Source organism: Pavona decussata, unplaced genomic scaffold, assembly GCF_977016875.1.
Source record: "Pavona decussata unplaced genomic scaffold, jaPavDecu1.1 SCAFFOLD_32, whole genome shotgun sequence".
In the NCBI taxonomy this organism is placed as follows: Eukaryota; Metazoa; Cnidaria; class Anthozoa; order Scleractinia; family Agariciidae; genus Pavona; species Pavona decussata.
In genome coordinates, this window is record NW_028145455.1 from 282,191 (window position 1) to 301,365 (window position 19,175).

General features: G+C 38.3%; 4 protein-coding genes across 7 annotated transcripts in view; all 4 read right to left on the reverse strand.

Moving 5' to 3' along the window:
- LOC146484469 (uncharacterized) overlaps positions 1 to 19,175 on the reverse strand; it is a 49,600-nt gene that overhangs the window by 17,998 nt on the left and 12,427 nt on the right. The gene's annotated exons all lie outside the window — the stretch shown is intronic.
- LOC146484470 (uncharacterized) lies at positions 703 to 2,569 on the reverse strand. Its single transcript, XM_085104542.1, has 3 exons — positions 2,224 to 2,569; positions 1,915 to 2,043; positions 703 to 1,361 (listed from the first exon to the last, which is right to left on the reverse strand). The coding sequence occupies exons 1-3, from the start codon at positions 2,552 to 2,554 to the stop codon at positions 775 to 777; spliced, it is 1,047 nt and encodes a 348-aa protein (XP_084960668.1). The 5' UTR covers positions 2,555 to 2,569; the 3' UTR covers positions 703 to 774.
- Positions 4,166 to 6,565, reverse strand: LOC146484471 (uncharacterized). Its single transcript, XM_085104550.1, has 2 exons — positions 6,220 to 6,565; positions 4,166 to 5,671 (listed from the first exon to the last, which is right to left on the reverse strand). The coding sequence occupies exons 1-2, from the start codon at positions 6,548 to 6,550 to the stop codon at positions 5,058 to 5,060; spliced, it is 945 nt and encodes a 314-aa protein (XP_084960676.1). The 5' UTR covers positions 6,551 to 6,565; the 3' UTR covers positions 4,166 to 5,057.
- Positions 9,838 to 17,382, reverse strand: LOC146484472 (uncharacterized). 4 transcript variants are annotated; one of them, XM_085104549.1, is made up of 3 exons: positions 16,790 to 17,382; positions 15,441 to 15,779; positions 9,838 to 10,763 (listed from the first exon to the last, which is right to left on the reverse strand). In XM_085104549.1, the coding sequence occupies exons 2-3, from the start codon at positions 15,769 to 15,771 to the stop codon at positions 10,174 to 10,176; spliced, it is 921 nt and encodes a 306-aa protein (XP_084960675.1). In that variant the 5' UTR covers positions 15,772 to 15,779; positions 16,790 to 17,382; the 3' UTR covers positions 9,838 to 10,173. The 4 variants fall into 4 exon arrangements, with proteins under 4 accessions (XP_084960675.1, XP_084960674.1, XP_084960672.1 ...); XM_085104546.1 differs by lacking the exon at positions 9,838 to 10,763 and adding an exon at positions 11,419 to 13,550; XM_085104548.1 differs by lacking the exons at positions 15,441 to 15,779; positions 16,790 to 17,382 and adding an exon at positions 11,077 to 12,937.

Here is a 19,175-nt window from a genome sequence, read left to right on the forward strand (position 1 = left end):
AAAATTATGTCAAGCACAAAATATGTAACGCCTTGCACACCTTTTCGCCTGTTTCCTACATGTAAATCCGCTAGCGTAGGTGCGGTTTTACGTAATGTAAAATTTATTTTAGTCTTTTATGTAGGTATATATACAGGTCACTCATGTTGTATTGTAAAACTCCCTGACGAAGTGTGCGTTAGTCACACGAAACGCGTAGGAGAAAATAAATCGTTTTACAACTGTAAGAGTTCGCAGACGTGCTGCTCACTAGTTTTATCTCAAAAAATTTTAAACAAATTCTAAAACAATTATAGGTGTCCAAAATATGTGCTTTAAGTATTATATTATAAGTATTATATTTACTGTTATTTCCCTTCCATTTCAAATCCACATTCAATGGGTTCATTCTGATCGACTAATAAACTGCAGTTGGCTTTTGAAAAGCAAAATGAAAATTGATGACAGTTCATTGCCCATTTTATTTAGTTTTACACAATTTATTCAAACAAGGCTAAAAACATAATACACATTGAAGACATTGAAGGCTAATGTCCTCTTTGAGTTTCAATGTTAGAAGTTAAAGAGACATGTTTTCATCACATTTGCACACATTTCTATCAGTTGAGCTAACAAACTTACTAACAGGTAAGTAAGTAAGTAAAGTAAGTAAGTTTATTAACGTGACTTAACACTTAGCTAACCAGCTACTTTACAGGAATAGTCACATCACAGCCAAATCTTCGAGTACACAAGATAAAATGTAACAACTAGAAATCTGCCTTGCCACAGTTTTCAGTAATTAAGCGTGAAAAAATCTGAAATGGCCTTAGCTACCTTAGCTTTACTATCATATCCCCATGCAGCACGCAGTGCTCTGGGGAATTCCATTTGAATAGCATCAATGTCTCCTCCGTACTTTGATCCATAGACCTTCACTGTGTAGCCTCCTGGGAAATATCTTTCAAGACCTGGATCCCTGGCCAGTGGTGAAGGTACTGCTTGCAATCCTTCTTTGACTAAAAAGTGCCCAAGACTTCTGTTACCATGGATGAAACTCTTGAAGCAGGGATCATCATTCAGTGTACACCAGTGTAAGGCAAGGCTTTTGATAGAGGTCTTCTGAGGACTATAGACTCCGCTTTGAAGTTTCCTGTTGGAAATGAGATAGCCCAGCTGTATCCTTTCGTATCTTTGTCCATGGATATCCAAGAGCAATCCGCGACCGGGAAATATAGCCGCCTTCGCTTTCTTGATGAAATTGGCGTAGTCTTGGTAGGCTTGTACTGCATCTGGGACACCAAAAGTTGCTTCGTCTATCTCTCTGTTGGCATCCATTTTGATCCGGTGCAGGTTGTTAATCACAACATGTGGTTGAAGATCTAAAACGGTCACATAATAATTGCGACAGTAAAAATATTGTTAAGTTTTGATTGGAAGGTAGTCAGTAGCAGTGTTTAATTTAAAAGAACTGGTCAGCAAAATTACTGAATACTGATTGGTCTCCCAAAATTAGATCATTGGATACACGAGGGTTTTGAAATATTGACAATGATGGTGATAATGATGACTTATTTGAAGTGCGCAAATTCCATCAAATATTGCAGAGGTTATTTTGTATCAAAAAACACACGTTTTGAAACTTCAAGCATTCAAGCAATCTTTCAGAAGAGACTAAACATGCTAGCACTGTCAGTAAATTATGCACCTTTTGAAATCATGCGAACAGTCCAAGCATAAACCAATTTTACAAACACTTGAAAATTTTAGGAAATTTTACAATACTCTTGCATTTAATCTTTATGTATATGGTGGCAAAGTTTAGGTAACACTTCAAATACAGAAACATAAGTCTGTTCTTTCTTTCGTTACCATGAAAAAAACGATTAAATCTATGTTTTCAGACTATTTTCAGAGTAATGGTAATTCCCTGACCTGTAATTGCTTTCATTCCATCCGCAATGTCTTGAGCATTTGTTAAAGTCTTGAAATCCTTTCCCGGGCTAGTAGTGTAGCGTACTATTTGTGGCACTGGACAATGAATATCCACGTCCTCAACAAAACCTTGGATTTGACAATTTCACGTTAAAACAATCGTTTAGAAAATGGAAAAGAAATGAACGAATTTTAAAAACCACATTCAGTTTGTGAAGGGGGATGAGAAAGCAAAGAGAACATTATGAGCCCACGATGGATGTTATGATGTTCCGTGGATGGTGATGGTGATTACTTGGTCCAACTCACCTGTGATTGTTTTGATTTCATCAGAAATGTCTCGAGCAACTTTTGCAGTGTTCCAGTCACCCTCTACAATAGCACAACACCTTGTACTTGCAGTGCCACAGTTGTGCGTCCAGATACATTCACCATCCCTTCCTTCACAGCCGTTCTCTCTATCGGGCCATTCTTTACCATTACTCTGTCTTGATGGATTCAGCCAGCCATCATGAGGGAAAGTTAGGATAAGATTCATGTCACCAGGTTCGTATTTGGTATAGTTTTTGAAACCCCACTCTGTTACTCCAAAGATGGAGGGCAGAAAAATGCCACAAAGTAAGAGGTAGTAAACTGGCATGGTATGTAAAGATCGTGCAATAGATTGATTCCAAAACCTTGCCCCTGTAGTGGAGAAGAAAGTCGGGTGACAAAACAAAGCTGTTTATTATATAAACACCAGTGAAATACCAGGTGAGCTTTCGCGCGAAAATATGGTATCTTCACACGTAAAAATGACATGTTATCTTCAGCGTGAAAAGATCACCGCTGCTATGGTCATATCTGTCATCTCAAAGAATTACGTATCTATAACTGATCCACTGGGGGTGGAAACATTTTCGCTTGAAGTACTAAAGAATGATCAAGACGGGTATTAGTAAAGTAAATATGAAATCGTCGAACAAATTGGCGATCACTAAATCTCTTATTATGTGCTGTTATAACCACTAATTTACTGTTTAAAACAGTTTCAGTCATCACCAAAAGTAATGGACATAGGTCGTCGGAATTTGCCCGCGAAAGAGAAATGATCCAAAAATTTGTCCAAGTTATAGTACAAACTAAGACTTGCACAGCCAACACTTATTCGACGTCACATTTCATAGTTTTGTTCCTTTCACCGGATTTAGAATAAGCAAAAAGTGCACCAGTAAAACTTTTACTTAGTTTGATAACCCACTTATAAATTTTAAATAAACCCCGAGAAAACTGAGAAAAGAACAAAGCTTCGAATCACCAATAACAACTACAACTACATGACACAATCAAATCTTTACAGCAAAGTAATTTGTGTCACGAAGAGTGAACGCGAAGTTCCGTACTTTAATTTTCGCGAACCAGCATGAACTAAAATAAAATGCCATCATTATTCAATTGTCAGCCAGTGAAACAGCTCTTCATGTTTTTCACCATGTAAAGCGATATGAGAATTTGCCCTTTGACATCTACAACTTCTGAGTTCTCGATACCCTGAAAGGTCATCTCAAGAATAGAGCCCATAAATCGAACTATCACGGGATGAATTTAGATTACAATCATAAGTTTATGACGGACAAGCAACCAGCACTTGCTTTTAAGGTAAGGTCAAGATTACCAGTTTCTTGCACTTGTTTAAAAGGTGGCGTCAAGATTATCACTTCCAGGGGGTCAAGAGGGCATTGACATAAGTCTTCACCCTAACAACATCAATAGGGATAATAGCATTGTAATTCCGGAAACATGGATGCCTACGAGAGACAAACGATTAATTTTGAGCTATCATTCAAACTACTGTACGATGAGTTACACCTTTCATGATAAGATTATCACCTTCTTACAAATCTGACTGATCACAGCTTCAGGCCAAATGGCATTTCGTGACATAAAACCTTCTGGAATTTCTCTGAATTTCAGTATTCAAACTTCATTCTCATGACGATACGACCTTTTTATATGGTGGTAGCACTTTAACAAAACTGAAATCGTTAAATAGTTTTTATAATTTGAAAGTACGTTTTTCAGTGATACAGATTTTTTTCCAGGCATTTTAAAGGAACAGAACGTAGCGGCGAGGATTTACAAATTTTGTAAGGAATTAATGTTAACTTCCACTCTAGGCCACCCTCTCTTGAAATGAATCAATGAAATCCGGTTCAACAGACAAATTTCCCTTGGCCCAAAGGAAGGTTCGGGTTTTAGTAAAATTAAACTGTATGCACATTCTTGTCTCTTTGTACATAAAACATATCCATGTAATGTCACGTATGCTTTTATTATAAGAACAAACGTCTTACAAACTCTTGGACTATTATTGGCAAACAAAAGAACATACATCAACTTCAGTGAAAGCGAACAGCCTCGAGGAAACAAACGCCAAACGCATATAGGCACGTGATTACCAAGAGTAAAATCTCTTGATTTTAAAACAAACCATCCAAAACTTCGCAAATATATGCTTGGGACCTCCAAATAGGGTCTTAAAATAACTGACAACGAAGCAACTGCCATCGCTATGGCAGTAGGAAAATGAGTACTGTAGACCTTCACGTGGTTTCGTAAACCAGGTTGAAACGACAGTCCTGTGAACTACAGCACGACGATGCTATAGGTATATTGTCAGTGCTAGCCACTGATCACATCGGCTTTGCAGACTCCTGCAAACAATGGACAAGTGCTGTGTAAAAGAGACTACAAAGTGCACGTACAATAACCAGTACGCAATACGAAGTTCACCGTGTGTTGAAGAATAAGAAGAGAAACCAGAAGGCGGGAGAGAAAAGGTCATTGGACATTATCAGGGAGCAGTTGAGTATTTGCGAGGAACAAAACTGATGACCACCCAAACAAACCTTCCACTCTTCAATCCACTGTTGTCCGTTTTATTTTCTTCGTTATTGACAAGTTTTGCTTCACGTATATTCAAAGGAGAAATGAGAACAAGATACAGGAAAGATTCTATCATTTGATGTTTTAAAAGTGACATTCCTTCGTCACACTGCGCAAACGTCTTCTGTCTATTCTCACCACAAAGAATCACAGAAAAAGACCAAGAATATTAAGTATAACTGAAAATTCTTCGTCCATCGAAATGAAGCTGGCAAATTTTAATGATATTTTTTTACATGTAATACATAGTTCAGCTTCAAAAATCTTAAAATTGCTCTAACCACTCGATGTTGTTGATCACTACCCCATCCAAAGCGTAGTTTCTTTGGAAATTCAACCTGAATGGCATCAATTTCTCCTCCATTTCTTGATCCATATTTCCCAACAATGTAGCCTCCAGTAAAATAATGATTCCCTTTTGGTGTCTTTTCCTGTGGGGAGGGCAGTGCTTGAAGTCCTTCCTGATTCAAGGGGTGTCCAAGACTTCTGTCGCCATGGATGAAATCTTTAAAACAAGAGTTGGCGCTTCCACACCAGAATTTGCCAAGATTCCTGACATAGGAATCCTGAATTCTATAGTCATCTCTGTCAAGATTACTCCTGTCAATGCCATAACCAAGCTGGATCCTTTGTAATTTTTTCCTTTCATACCCATGGACATCTAAAAGCAAGCCACGACCAGATATAGCCGACCTCGCTTTGGCGATAAAGCCCATGAAGTCTCGGTAGACCTGAATTGCATCTGGAATATTGAGAGTAGCTTGATTGATCTCTCTATTGCAATCCAGTTTGCTCCTTCCCAAGTTGTTGTACACAACATGTGGTCGGTAACCTAACAACCAGAATAATATGAGAGTAATAAGATTGAATGAGAAGGAAGAAAACAGGAGACGCGGACCTTGTGACTGTTTGTGGCAGTGTTGATGAAATTCTTCAAAACCCTCAAACCTTGTTGATTCCTCTACACTAACCTTGCACATTTCGTTCAAACACGACGAAATTTTCGTTGTTGCATGCATTTCTGGTCATACGCGGAGGCATCCTGGACAGAAAGCTTGCATTTCATTTCAGCCAAAATAATGGTGAAGGGTAATGAAGTTTATTTAGCTAATCAGGGGCAATTTATTGACAAGAAACAATTGTGATCCCAACCCGGAATCGAAACCATGATCGTCTTCTCAGTAGTCGCATTGCGAATGCTTTAACCACTGATCTACAAGAAAATTCGTGTCGCATTGGAGTAGTTATGTGATAAATGAAAAAGACCCATTCATTGGAACATTTCTCTCCCAACCTTCGTTCTCTTCTGTCATGCATATCTAGCTGTTAAAGAGAAAGACAACTGCGAACAAGTCTGCATTTTCACTCCCTTTAATCCACCTGTGATCGCTTTGATTCCTTCAGCAATGTCTCGAGCAATTTCAATAGTGCATTGGTCAAAATAGATATCAGCATGGCACTTTTCACTTGCAGCGCCACAAGCGTGAGTCCAGATACCCTGACCATCGCTTCCTTCACAGCCGTTCTTTCTATCGGGCCATTCTTTACCATTACTCTGCCTTGATGGATTCAGCCAGCCACCATGAGGGACAGTTAGGATAAGATTCATGTCACCAGGTTCGTATTTGGTATAGTTTTTGAAACCCCACTCTGTTACTCCAAAGATGCCGGGCAGAAAAATGCCACAGAGTAAGAGGTAGTAAAAAGGCATCTTATCGTCTATAAAATCACGCAACAAATTGACTAAGAAATCGTTACCATTTATTACTTCAACAAATCCACACTGGCGGTAGGATATTTGTCGTGGAAATCCCTTCCGATAATGTAGGAAAATGAAGGGACGCACAAGGGGTTCACGCCACGGGAATTCTTCGCGTCTCCAGCATCTCGCACTATATATAAACTCACGCAAAAGCGGCTAAGAAAATAAGTGGACAAGCAACGTCTGCTTACCTTGCAGAACCATAAGTCCCTTTATAATATTCCTACGGGGTAGAAACCGAAACGTACGAAAATTGGAATGTTCGTACGAACAAAGCATCTGAACATTACATTTGCATCTTTCTGAAGCACGCTTTTGCATTCTGATTTATTGATCGTACATTATCATGTCGAACATTGAATACACCCCATCCCCCTCCATCTAAACGGAAAAAACTAAAAGGATAGAAACGTATCTGAAATGCTATAATATTTGTCATCTAAATGAACTATTCAAAAATGATTCACGGAGACTGGATGCGTTAGTTTTCCATTCAGTGACTTTAAGGATGATTTAAAATTGATATAGTCCGTTTAACTGTCATGTATGAAAAATCGTCCAACAAATTGACGATCAGAAAATGGCTCATGTTATATACACCTGCATTTCTATATACGTACATTTGTGTGAACTTATTATAAATTCAACTTTGTACTTAACGATTAAAAACTGAAGTTGGCAGAAGAGCTGTCGAAACATGTCTTTAAAAATCAAAACTGTTGTCGCTTTTCTTCATTTTAATCGTCCAACTTAAACTTACTCGTTCAGCAAATTGTTCAAATTGTTATATAAAAACTGATTTACCCAAAACGGCCGACATCTAAAATATACCAAATACGTCCGAAAGTTTAATTTCTGAAAGAGGACAACTTAAAGTTTAAACGTACGACTTCCACCGGTTATAGTTTTAAATCGTAAAAGTACATAGAAATGCTAAGAAAAACTGTAACAGAATAATTAAAGAATACGTGCCTTTCTATGTATTATAAAATTCAACTTTTTATTTGACTATTTAAAACAGCAAGATGACAGAAGAGCTGTCGAAAATCTGTTTTTTTTTTCCTTTCAATCTTAAACTTCAGTATAACTTACCTGCTGCTATTCAGACCTTGTTTTTTACTAGATTTGTTAGAATGTATTGTTTGACATGTACGACTTCTTGATACCATAAAATGTCATCTCAAGAAAAAGGTGTCAACCGCCTTGAAGATTACCAGGTTCTTGTGCATCCGATCAATCACAGCTTAAGGCACACCAGTCTACAGTCAATAACATTTCGTAAAACTGCGTCTTCACGATTTTAAAGCCAGAATTGGATCACACTTCATCCTCTTACAGAACCTATTTTTTTTCTTTCCAACGTAACGTTTCCCATTTTCAAAACGAAAAGCGGAAATTTTCTGCCGTGATGACAATGACGAACCTCTTATTACAATGTAACATACGTCAGAAAAGTACGCTCGGAATTATTTCCGTGGATGCTATATCAAAAGAGAACGTGAGAACGTGTTGAGTATCTCCTCAACAAAGACGAGAAAATGAGTGAACGAATGCGGCCAATAAGGATTGCAGGTATGTTTTTTAAGGATACCGAATTTAGATAGAAGTGAAAGACCCTTGCAGTTATTTACGCAACTTAAGCGGTTGCGAAAAGAAAGCCTGAAAAAATGCAGGCTTGAATAAAGAACGAGATTCGAAACCGTGACCTCTGCGACACCGTGTAGCGCTCCACCAACTGAGCCATCAACAAAACTGGGAGCTGGTCAACAAATTTCTAAGGTATTTTAATGGAACAGCAGACAGTGATTTTGGAGGGGTTTGAGAGTTTTGGAACGCTGGTCACCTCTTTTGCACAAAATGCTGCGTTTCCACTTTATTGTTTTGCTTCATAGCATTTATTATACAAATTACAAATCATCTGAAATTCAGTTTAAGTAGTTGGTGTCATTTGGGCGCTGATGATGTTATATTATTATAAGTTGTTTGACAGAGCTCAGTTTACGAACAAGTCCACTACTGATCTTAACTCATTCAGTTACAAGCAGAACTCAAACCTGAAGCTTTCACTGAAAGACAGTCTGTGATTATTGTAAAAAATAAAAGTTGCAGCCAAAGATATTTTCAAAACGTAATTCGTAAGTTTACCAAACAGAGGAATTTCTAATAATGCTTCTCGCACCTTAACAAATGAAGTTCATTTTACATGCGAAAGTGTTTGCTCTAACGGCAGGTGCAACACCAACAGAGCATGCTAAACTGTAAGGTGTTTCCGAAACGGCGTGAAATTTGCTGTTCGCTAAATAAACAAATGCCGGGTAACGGTTACGCGAGTGACATATGACCAACCTGTCAGAGGATTACCACCCTTTTAGCATAGATTACTGGGCAGCGTGTGTTGGAAATTCGGTTATATATTAATATGTATTTCCTAAACACATGCAGGAAATGTAGTTAACTTAGTTCGACTTAAATCCTTGGTTTTTCTTTTTGGAATTTAATAGTTGTACCATGTGGTTTTTAAGTGCTTTCATAGATGATTGTATAGATTTTTTTCGTGCAGATGTGAATGAAAGGGAAAACGTATCTCAATCATGATCATGATCATGATCATGATAAGTAGGTTCTCTAACACCGGCATACCTTTATAAAATCCCATTTGAATCCATTCTCAGTCAAACGCTGAGTTTTGTTGCTCTTGAAAGAGGCCTTGTCCTCGACCCAAACGATGCTTGCTTTATAGTTAAATTAAGCTGCATGCACATTTCACTCGTATGTATAGACATAATTTCGTATTGCACGTTTCTTGCGCAATGAAAGAAATGTGATAATGTGTTTTAAGCCTGGTAAACAAATCACAGTGGTGAATTATTCAGTCGGAGTTCTACCACAGGAGTCGAACCTATGTCCATCCGATTACTAGTACGGATGTTTCACCACTTAACTACAGAAGACTTGTGGGAGCTAAGGCCAATAAACCAGGTTAATTGCGCACACGCCACACCTCGACATTCAATCCTAGCAGTATGCAGAATGTTTTTCACATTAACCTAGTTTATTGGTGTTAGCCGGCTCCCACGAGTCACGCTACTCTTCTGCAGCTCGAAGCATGCTTCTTTGTTCTTACCACGCTTTGACGTCATCTCGGAGTTATCAGAGAACAGACATAATAATAATAATAATAATAATAATAATAATAATAATAATAATAATAATAATAATAATAACGTTGACGGTGTGTTGAAGAAAAGGAAGAAGTGGAACAGTCATTCGGTCATTAGACACTGTCAACAAGTTAAACTATGTAAGACACCAAAACGGTTGAAAACCAAAATAAACGTTCCACGTTCACCGCATAAGTGTTGCTTTTTTTTATTTTCTCAGCGAGGTCTCGACATGTTTTGCTTCACGTATACTTTACTGGGGAAATGAGAATACCACACACTAAAGATATTGACTCCATGACGCGTCGTTTCTTCGTCACACTACACAAACGTCTTCAGCACATGCAATGAGTATAAAAAATCTTCCTTCTTGCAACCAAATGTAGAAAAAGTGTAATGTGTTGTTAGACATCATAAATAGTTTATCTTTAAAAATCTTGAAATTGCTCTAGCCGTTCGACGTTTTCCATCATTCCCCCACCCAAAGCGCAGTTTCTTGGGAAACTCAATCTGAATAGCATCAATGTTTCCTCCATCTTTTGAACCATATTTCCTCACAGTGTAGCCTCCATTGAAATAAGGTTCCCTGTTTGGAGTCTTCTCTTGAGGCGAAGGTACTGCTTGTAGCCCTTCCTCATTCAAAAGGTGTCCGAGACTTCTGTTGCCATGGATGAAATCTTTAAAACAAGAGTTGGCGCTTCCACACCAGAAATTGCCAAGACTTCTAATAGAGGATTCCGCAATGCAATAATCTCTTCTGTTGAGATTGATTTTGTGAATGAGGTAGCCAAGCTGGGTCCTTTGTACTTTATTTGCCTGGCCATGCAAATCCAAAAGTAAGCCACGACCGGAAATAGCGGACCTCGCTTTGTTGATGAAACTGGTGAAGTCATGATAAGCTGTTCTCGCATCTGGAACATTAAAAGTTGCTTCATTGATTTCTCTGTTGGCATCCAGTTTACTTCTCCTCAATCGGTTATACACGACATGTGGTCGAAAACCTAAAGCAGTAAAAATATAAGGCGACAATGAAATTTTGATTGATGCGAAAGAACAGAAACATGGCTGTTCCCAGGTTTGTAGTGTAGCGCAATTTTGAGTTGTGGAACTGCACGATGAACGTTCACGTCCTCAACAAAGGGCGGTAAACGCGTAGAGAATAAGGAACTACATTCAGTTAGAGGGATGTGATTGCAAAGGCAACATTATGTGGCCCCGACGGAAGACAATCAAGAGTTATGATGTTTCCTGAAATGGTTGGATTCTCTACCCGATTCATGGCAAGATGAATAATTCTTACTTGGTCCAACTCACCTGTAATTGCTTTCATTCCATCAGCAATGTCTTGAGCAAGTTTTGCAGTGTTCCAGTCACCGTTTCCCATAGCACAACACTTTGTACTTGTAGCGCCACAAGTGTGAGTCCAGATACACTGACCATCGCTTCCTTCACAGCCGTTCTTTCTATCGGGCCATTCTTCACCATTACTCTGTCTTGATGGATTCAGCAAACCACCATGGGAAGCAATTAAGATAAGATTCATGTCACCAGGCTCGTATTTGGTGTAGTTTTTGAAACCCAACTCTGTTACTCCAAAGATGAAGGGCAGAAAAATGCCACACAATAAGAGGTAGTAAATAGGCATGCTCTGTAAAATCACGCAATAAATTGATTCGGAAATGTTATTCCTATAAAGGAGAGGAAAGTCAGGTGATGTGTTTCGTCCGACTTTTAACGCTCACGAAAGAAATAGATTCAGAACCTTTCTAAACATAAGGCTTGCACGGCCACTAGTTGTTTGAAGTTATTTGTTATGAGTTGGTTTCTTTCGCAGATTTAGAACTAACAAAAATTGCACAAAACTGACCAGTAAAACGTTCGCGTGATTTGATGGCTTGATTATAAAAATAAGAGTCAGCATGGCTTTAAATCCATGATAACAATGATAATGGCAACAATCAAATCTTTACAGCACGAAAGTAATTTGTGTCATGTAGAGTAAACGAGTAGTAGCTTAGTTTAGTTTTCCTGAACAGGCATGAAACGAAATGCATTCATTACTCACCTGTCATCCATTAACTGTCAAACCAAACGGCTCTTGTTTTTCAACAATTTAAAAGGGATATTAGAACTTATTCTATGAAAACTACGACTTCTCGATACCATGGAAGCTCAACTCAAGAAAATTGTCTTTTCCGATGACCCGAACTGTCACGGGATGGATTTGGATTCCAATAATTGGTTAAACATGAACAGACAACCAGCATTGCTCTTAACGTCAGGTTAAGATTACCAGTTCCTTGTGTTTGCTTTGCAGGTCGGGTCTGACTGATCATAGCCTGAGGCCACCAAATATCCATACTTGACATAACACAAACTGAGATTTCGACTGACTTCGTTCAATCTTTATCATCATCATGACGCGACATTTTATTTGCGATATAAATTTTGGCGTCTTCAAAAAGCAAAAAGTAAACTTCTATAGCCATGTCAAGAAAACTTTATGTCACAATGTAATGTACACCAGTAGCCCTGCAACATAAATTGAAGTTGGACAATAAGAGCGATTTATTATAATAGTTATAGTTTGCAAGTTTGTTTCAGTGATATAGATTTTTAGGGCACTTTAATGGAACAGAAAGTGAGGATTTATAATTTTCTCTCAGGATATTAACTTCCACCCATTTTGTTTTGAATCATCTTTAACGAAAGCTGAAAAATTAGTTATCAGGGACAAAAGGTGTGATTTATTATTATAGTTTGCAAGAAAGTTTTTTGGACCTTCAGGTGGCTTCGACTTCCAGTTTGCACGGGCGTAAAAGAGCTACTGAATGACGATCCGTCAAATAAGCACCTGTCTGATCGCCTGTTGAAGAATGGAAAAGAAGAGAAACCAGAAGAGAAACAAAATGCCATTAGACATTATCAGGGAGTGTACACAACTGTGAGTAAATGCGACAACAAACGGATGACCAAACAAACAAACCTTTCACTCAAAATGATTTGTATTTAATTATCATTATTATTTCCACTCAATTTAGTTTATTATATAGGGCCTCTATGGATAGCAGTTTTTATCTTGTACAAAAACTGAAGGAGTTACCCTATTGAAATAAAGGTTTCTTATCTTATCTTTTAATTCTTCGTCCATGGAACTAAATCTGACAAAAAATTTTAATGAGCTTTTCTCACATGTAATACATAGTTCAGCTTAAAAAATCTTAAAATTGCTCTAACCACTCGACGTTTGAGATCGCTACCCCATCCAAAGCGCAGTTTCGTTGGAAATTCGATCTGAATGGCATCAATTTCTCCTCCATTTCTTGATCCATATTTCTCAATAATGTAGCCCCCAACAAAATAGTGATTCCCTTTTGGTGTCTTTTCCTGTGGGGAGGGCAATGCTTGTAGTCCTTCCTGATTCAAGAGGTGTCCAAGACTTCTGTTGCCATGGATGAAATCTTTAAAACAATAATTGTCGCTTCCACACCAGAATTTGCCCAGATTCCTGACAGAGGAACCCTGAATTCTACAGTTATCTCTCTCAAGATTACTCCTGTCAATGAAATAACCAAGCTGGATCCTTTGTAGTTTTTTCCTTTCATACCCATGGACATCTAAAAGCAAGCCACGACCAGATATAGCCGACCTCGCTTCGGCGATAAAGCCCATGAAGTCTCGGTAGACCTGAATTGCATCTGGAATATTGAGAGTAGCTTGATTGATCTCTCTATTGCAATCCAGTTTGCTCCTCGTCAAGTTGTTGTACACAACATGTGGTCGGTAACCTAACAACCAGAATAATATGAGAGTAATAAGATTGAATGAGAAGGAAGAAAATAGGAGACGCGGACCTTACGACTGTTTGTGATAGTCGGATGATGAACGTTAACTTCCTCGGAGATATATCCAGAAATGCATACGACGATAAAAATGCCAAATTTCACAGAATTTTTTCATGGCTCTTGACGAAAGGAAAATTTGGAGAAAATGGCGGATCTCACAAAATTTCGCCTCAGCAAAGTAGTCAGTCGTCAGAAAGGTTCAGCAAAGCGTCGAATGCTACGAAAAAAAAAGGCGAATTCGATGAATTCTTGCCAAAGGTCAAGATTTCAGCGAATGAGTTCAAGACGACCGGCCACCAAAGCGACGAAAATGGTGAATCTGGTTAAATTTCGCCAAAGTCGAGATTTCCGCGAATGAGTTTAAAAGAAGAGTTCGCTGAAAGTTACGAATTCGGTCGGAGGGCGACAATGGGGGCTTTAGCGAAAAGACGAATTTGATGAAATTTCGGAAAAGATCGAGTCTTCAGCAAATGATTTCAATAGAAGGGTTACACGAAAGCTAAATGTGCCACGGGCCACTCAGCGTGGCCCGAGCGCCATCTTGTCGGCCCACCGAACTAACAAGCAATCTGATTGGATGTCACTTGAATCTGAGCCAATAGGCGTTGCTGTTTTATTACATTTCCGATGGGGTTTCGTCAGCGTTCGTTGAGGTCGTTGTGTGACCGAGCTCTTCCGAGTTTGAGCGTCTTGTGTTTGAAGAAGAAACAAAATATGGCCGCCGTCTTGATGTTGAACATTTCGCCCTTTTTTTTTTTTTAGTTCCAGCTGCGGAATTTGAACCATATAACCAAGCAAATAGAATGATAATCGCCTACTTCTTCTTCGTATGGAGATGGATTTCCTTTGAGTCTGCATTTGAGAATGAATTTTTTCGATGGACTGCAACGTGTAATATTTGCATGCTCGTGAAGCCGCATGGAAGGAATGAAAAGCATCAAAGAAGTTTGATTTATATCTGAACGTTTCACTCAATTTTGAACATGCATGATAGATGAAGACAAAATTTGAAGGTACAGTGACGAATTTAGTTGACGTGTATTTTTGCAATCGGCGTATACATGAGAGCTTCATTTCATTTGGCAATGCGGGACCATCCCCTTGAAAATCGATGGCACTTACAGGGTTAACATTCCAGACATGATTTCAATAAATGGGTACAACGGATTTCGCAAATTTTCGGCAAAACTGTCAAATATATGAACGTGAAAAGGATTTAGTATGAGGGTTTGGCGAATTAATGGAATTTCCCCAAATTCGGCTAGACTGTCATATCCGTCAACCTGACAGGCTTGTATGTCTTGAGCTAACATTGCATAAGATGGGTTATTTGGCAAATTTGATGAGATTCTTCAAAACCCTCAAACCTTGTTAATTTCTTAACACTATCACATTTCCTTCAAACACGTGACAAAATTTTGTCAAATTTGCCATTTTCGTTGTTGCGTGCATTTCTGGTCATAAGCGGAGGTATCCTGGACAAAAACCATCCATTTCATTTTAGCCATTTCCCGCTGTAGTCTTGCGAAAAATAATGTTGAAGGGTAATGAAGTTTATTTAGCTAATCAGGCAGCAATTCGTTGACAAGAAACAATTGTGATCCCCAGGACGGAGTCGAAACCATGATCGTCTTCTCAGTAGTAGCATTGCGAATGCTTTAACCACTGATCTACAAGAAAAATCGTGCCGCATTGGAGTAGTTATGTGATAAATGAAAAAGACACATTCATTGGAACATTTCTCTCCCAACCTTCGTGCTCTTTTGTCATGCATGTCTGTTAATGAGAATGACAATTGCGCGTAAGTCAGCATTTTCACTCCGTTTAACGCACCTGTGGTCGTTTTGATTCCTTCAGCAATGTCTCGAGCAATTTCAATGGTGTATTCGTCAAAAAAGATATCAGCATAGCACTTTTCACTTGCAGCACCACAAGTGTGAGTCCAGATACACTGACCATCGCTCCCTTCACAGCCGTTCTTTCTATCGGGCCATTCTTTACCATTACTCTGTCTTGATGGATTCAGCCAGCCACCATGAGGGACAGTTAGGATAAGATTCATGTCACCAGGTTCGTATTTGGTATAGTTTCTGAAACCCCACTCTGTTACTCCAAAGATGCCGGGCAGAAAAATGCCACAGAGTAAGAGGTAGTAAATAGGCATCTTATCGTCTATAAAATCATGCAACAAATTGATTAAGAAATCGTTACCCTTTATTACTTCAACAAATCAAAACTAGAGGTAGGATATATCTCGTGGAAGAAAATGGCTCATGTTATATACACGTGCATTTCTATATACGTACATTTGTGTGCACTTATTATAAATTCAACTTTGTACTTAACGATTAAAAACTGAAGTTGGCAGAAGAGCTGTCGAAACATGTCTTTAAAAATCAAAACTTTTGTCGCTTTTCTTAAACTTAAATCTTTCAACTTAAACTTACTCGTTCAGCAAATTGTTAGAATTGTTATATAAAAACTGATTTACCCAAAACCTAAACTAAAAAACTATAAGCGGTGGAAGCCGTATGTTCAAACATTAAGATCTCTTCTTTCAGAAATAAACCTTTCGGACATAGAGTCGACTCCCGATTCGAGTTATTGGGATTTGAGAACAAATGACTGGAAATAAGAGGGCTAGAAGGCGTTTTCTGTGTATTTCTGTTCATACGCTACAGAGCAGGTACACCCAGAGCAAAGCTAGCGGTACCTAGTCTTCTCCTCCTGCTTTTTTTTTTTTTTTTTTTTTTTGCTTTGTTTTGTTTCACGTTGCGTTAAGTTCGGATTTATAATTTAGAAATATTGTTCTACTTTCACTCGACTTCTCTACAATTAAATTTCTTTAAAATAAACGCCGTATGAATAGAAATACACAAAAAACAGCTTTTTTCCATTATTTCCAGACATTCGTTTTCAAATCCCGATAACTCGAATCGGGAGTCGACTCTACGTCCGAAAGTTTTATTTCTGAAAAAGGAGAAGTTAAAGTTAAAACAGACGACTTCCACCGCTCATAGTCTTAAATCGTAATAGTCAAAACAAAGTACATGGAAATGCTATGAAAAAAATGTAACACAATAATTAAAGAATACGTGCATTTCTATGTATTATAAATTCAACTTTTTACTTGACTATTTAAAACTGAAGATTATTTTTTCTTAAACTTCAGTATAACTTGCCTGCTGCTATCCAGACCTTGTCTTTTACCAGATATGTTAGAATGTATTGTTTGACATCCACGACTTCTTGATGCCGTTATCCCAAGAAAAAGGTGTCAACCGCCTTTAAGATTACCAGGTTCTTGTGGATGCGACCAGACATAGCTTAAGGCACACCAGTCTACAGTCAATAACATTTCGTAAAACTGCGTCTTCACGAATTTAAAGCCAGAATTGGATCAAACTTCATCTTCTTACAGAACCTTTTTTCTTTGCAACGTAACGTTTCGCGTTTTCAAAACGAAAAGCGGAAATTTTCTACTGTGATGACAATGACGAACCTCCTGTCACAATGTAACATACGTCAGAAAAGTTCGCTCGGAATTATTTCCATGGATGCTATATCAAAAGAGAACGTGTTCTACAGTAACTCCTCAACAAGGACGAGAAAATGAGTGAACGAATGCGGCCAATATGGATTGCAAGTATGTTTTTTAAGGATACCGAATTTAGATAGAAGTGAAAGACCCTTGCAGTATTTTCGCAACTTAAGCAGTTGCGAAAAGAAAGCCTGAAAAAATGCAGGCTTGAATAAAGAACGGGATTCGAAACAACAAATTTCTCACACGACAGGTATTTGAATGGCACAGCAGACAGTGATTTTGGAGGGGATTGAGATTTTTGGAACGCCGTTCACCTCTTTTGCACAAAATGTTGCGTTTCCGCTTCACTGTTTTGTTTCATAGCATTCATTACACAAATTACAAACCATCTGAAATTCAGTTTAAATAGTTGGTGTCATTTAGGCGCTGATGATGTTATAATATTATAAGTTGTTTGACAGAGCTCAGTTTACGAACATGTCTACTACTGATCTTAACTCATTCAGTTACAAGCAGAACTCAAACCTGAAGCTTTCACTGAAAGACAGTCTGTGATTATTGTAAAAAAAATATTTGCAGCCAAAGATATTTTCAGAACGTAATTCGTAAGTTTACCAAACAGAGGAATTTCTAATAATGCTTCTCGCACCTTAACAAATGAAGTTCATTTTACATGCGAAAGTGTTTGCTCTAACGGCAGGTGCAACACCAACAGAGCATGCTAAACTGTAAGGTGTTTCCGAAACGGCGTGAAATTTGCTGTTCGCTAAATAAACAAATGCCGGGTAACGGTTACGCGAGTGACATATGACCAACCTGTCAGAGGATTACCACCCTTTTAGCATAGATTACTGGGCAGCGTGTGTTGGAAATTCGGTTATATATTAATATGTATTTCCTAAACACATGCAGGAAATGTAGTTAACTTAGTTCGACTTAAATCCTTGGTTTCTCTTTTTGGAATTTAATTGTTGTACCATGTGGCTTTTAAGTCTTGTGTTAGATGATTGTATAGATTTTTCTTTCTTTTTTTTTTTCGTACGGATGTGAATGAAAGGGAAAACGTGTCTGAATCATGATCATGATCATGATAAGCAGGTACTCTAACACGGGCATACCTTTATAAAATCCCATTTGAATCCGTTCTAGGTCAAAAAGCTGAGTTTGTTACTCTTGAAAGAGGCCTTCTCCTGGACCCAAACGATGCTTGCCTCATAGTTAAATTAAGCTGCATGCACATTTTACTCATATGTATAGACATAACTTCGTATTGCACTTTTGTTGCGCAATGAAAGAAATGTGATAATATGTTTTAAGCCTGGCAAACAAATCACAGTGGTGAATTATTCAGTCGGAGTTCTCCCACAGGCGTCGAACCTATGTCCTTCCGATTACTAGTTCGGATATTTTACCACTTAGCTACCGAAGACTTGAGGGAGCTAAGGACAACAAACCAGGTTAATGTCATTGCGCACACGCCACACCTCGACATTCAATCCTAGCAGTATGCAGAATGTTTGTCATATCAACCTAGTTTATTGGTGTTAGCCGGCTCCCACGAGTCACGCTACTCGTCTGCAGCTCGTAGCATGTTTCTTTGTTCTTACCACGCTTTGACGTCATCTCTGAGTTATCAGAGAACAGACGTACGGCAAAATGGAATCTACTTATTAAATAAAACGCAATTGGTGTGAAGTCTCAACAGTGAACGTTTGTCCTCACATTACCCGTACGTTCCGCAAAACTGATGACTTGACGATAAAATAAATTATTTCAACTTCGAAATATCTCCGAGGGACCACCAAACCAGTTCTTAAAATAACTAAGAACCTTCGCGTGGCTTTAATACCCAGGCTGAATGACTGTTGAACTACTGCATTAGGATGCCACAGATGCAAGGGGTTATTCCACAGATGTCCTCAGTGCCTTCCAAACAATACACCAACTATTGTGTTAAGGAGACCACAAAGTGTATAACAGCCAGTAGCAGAAAATAATAATAATAATAATAATAATAATAGTAA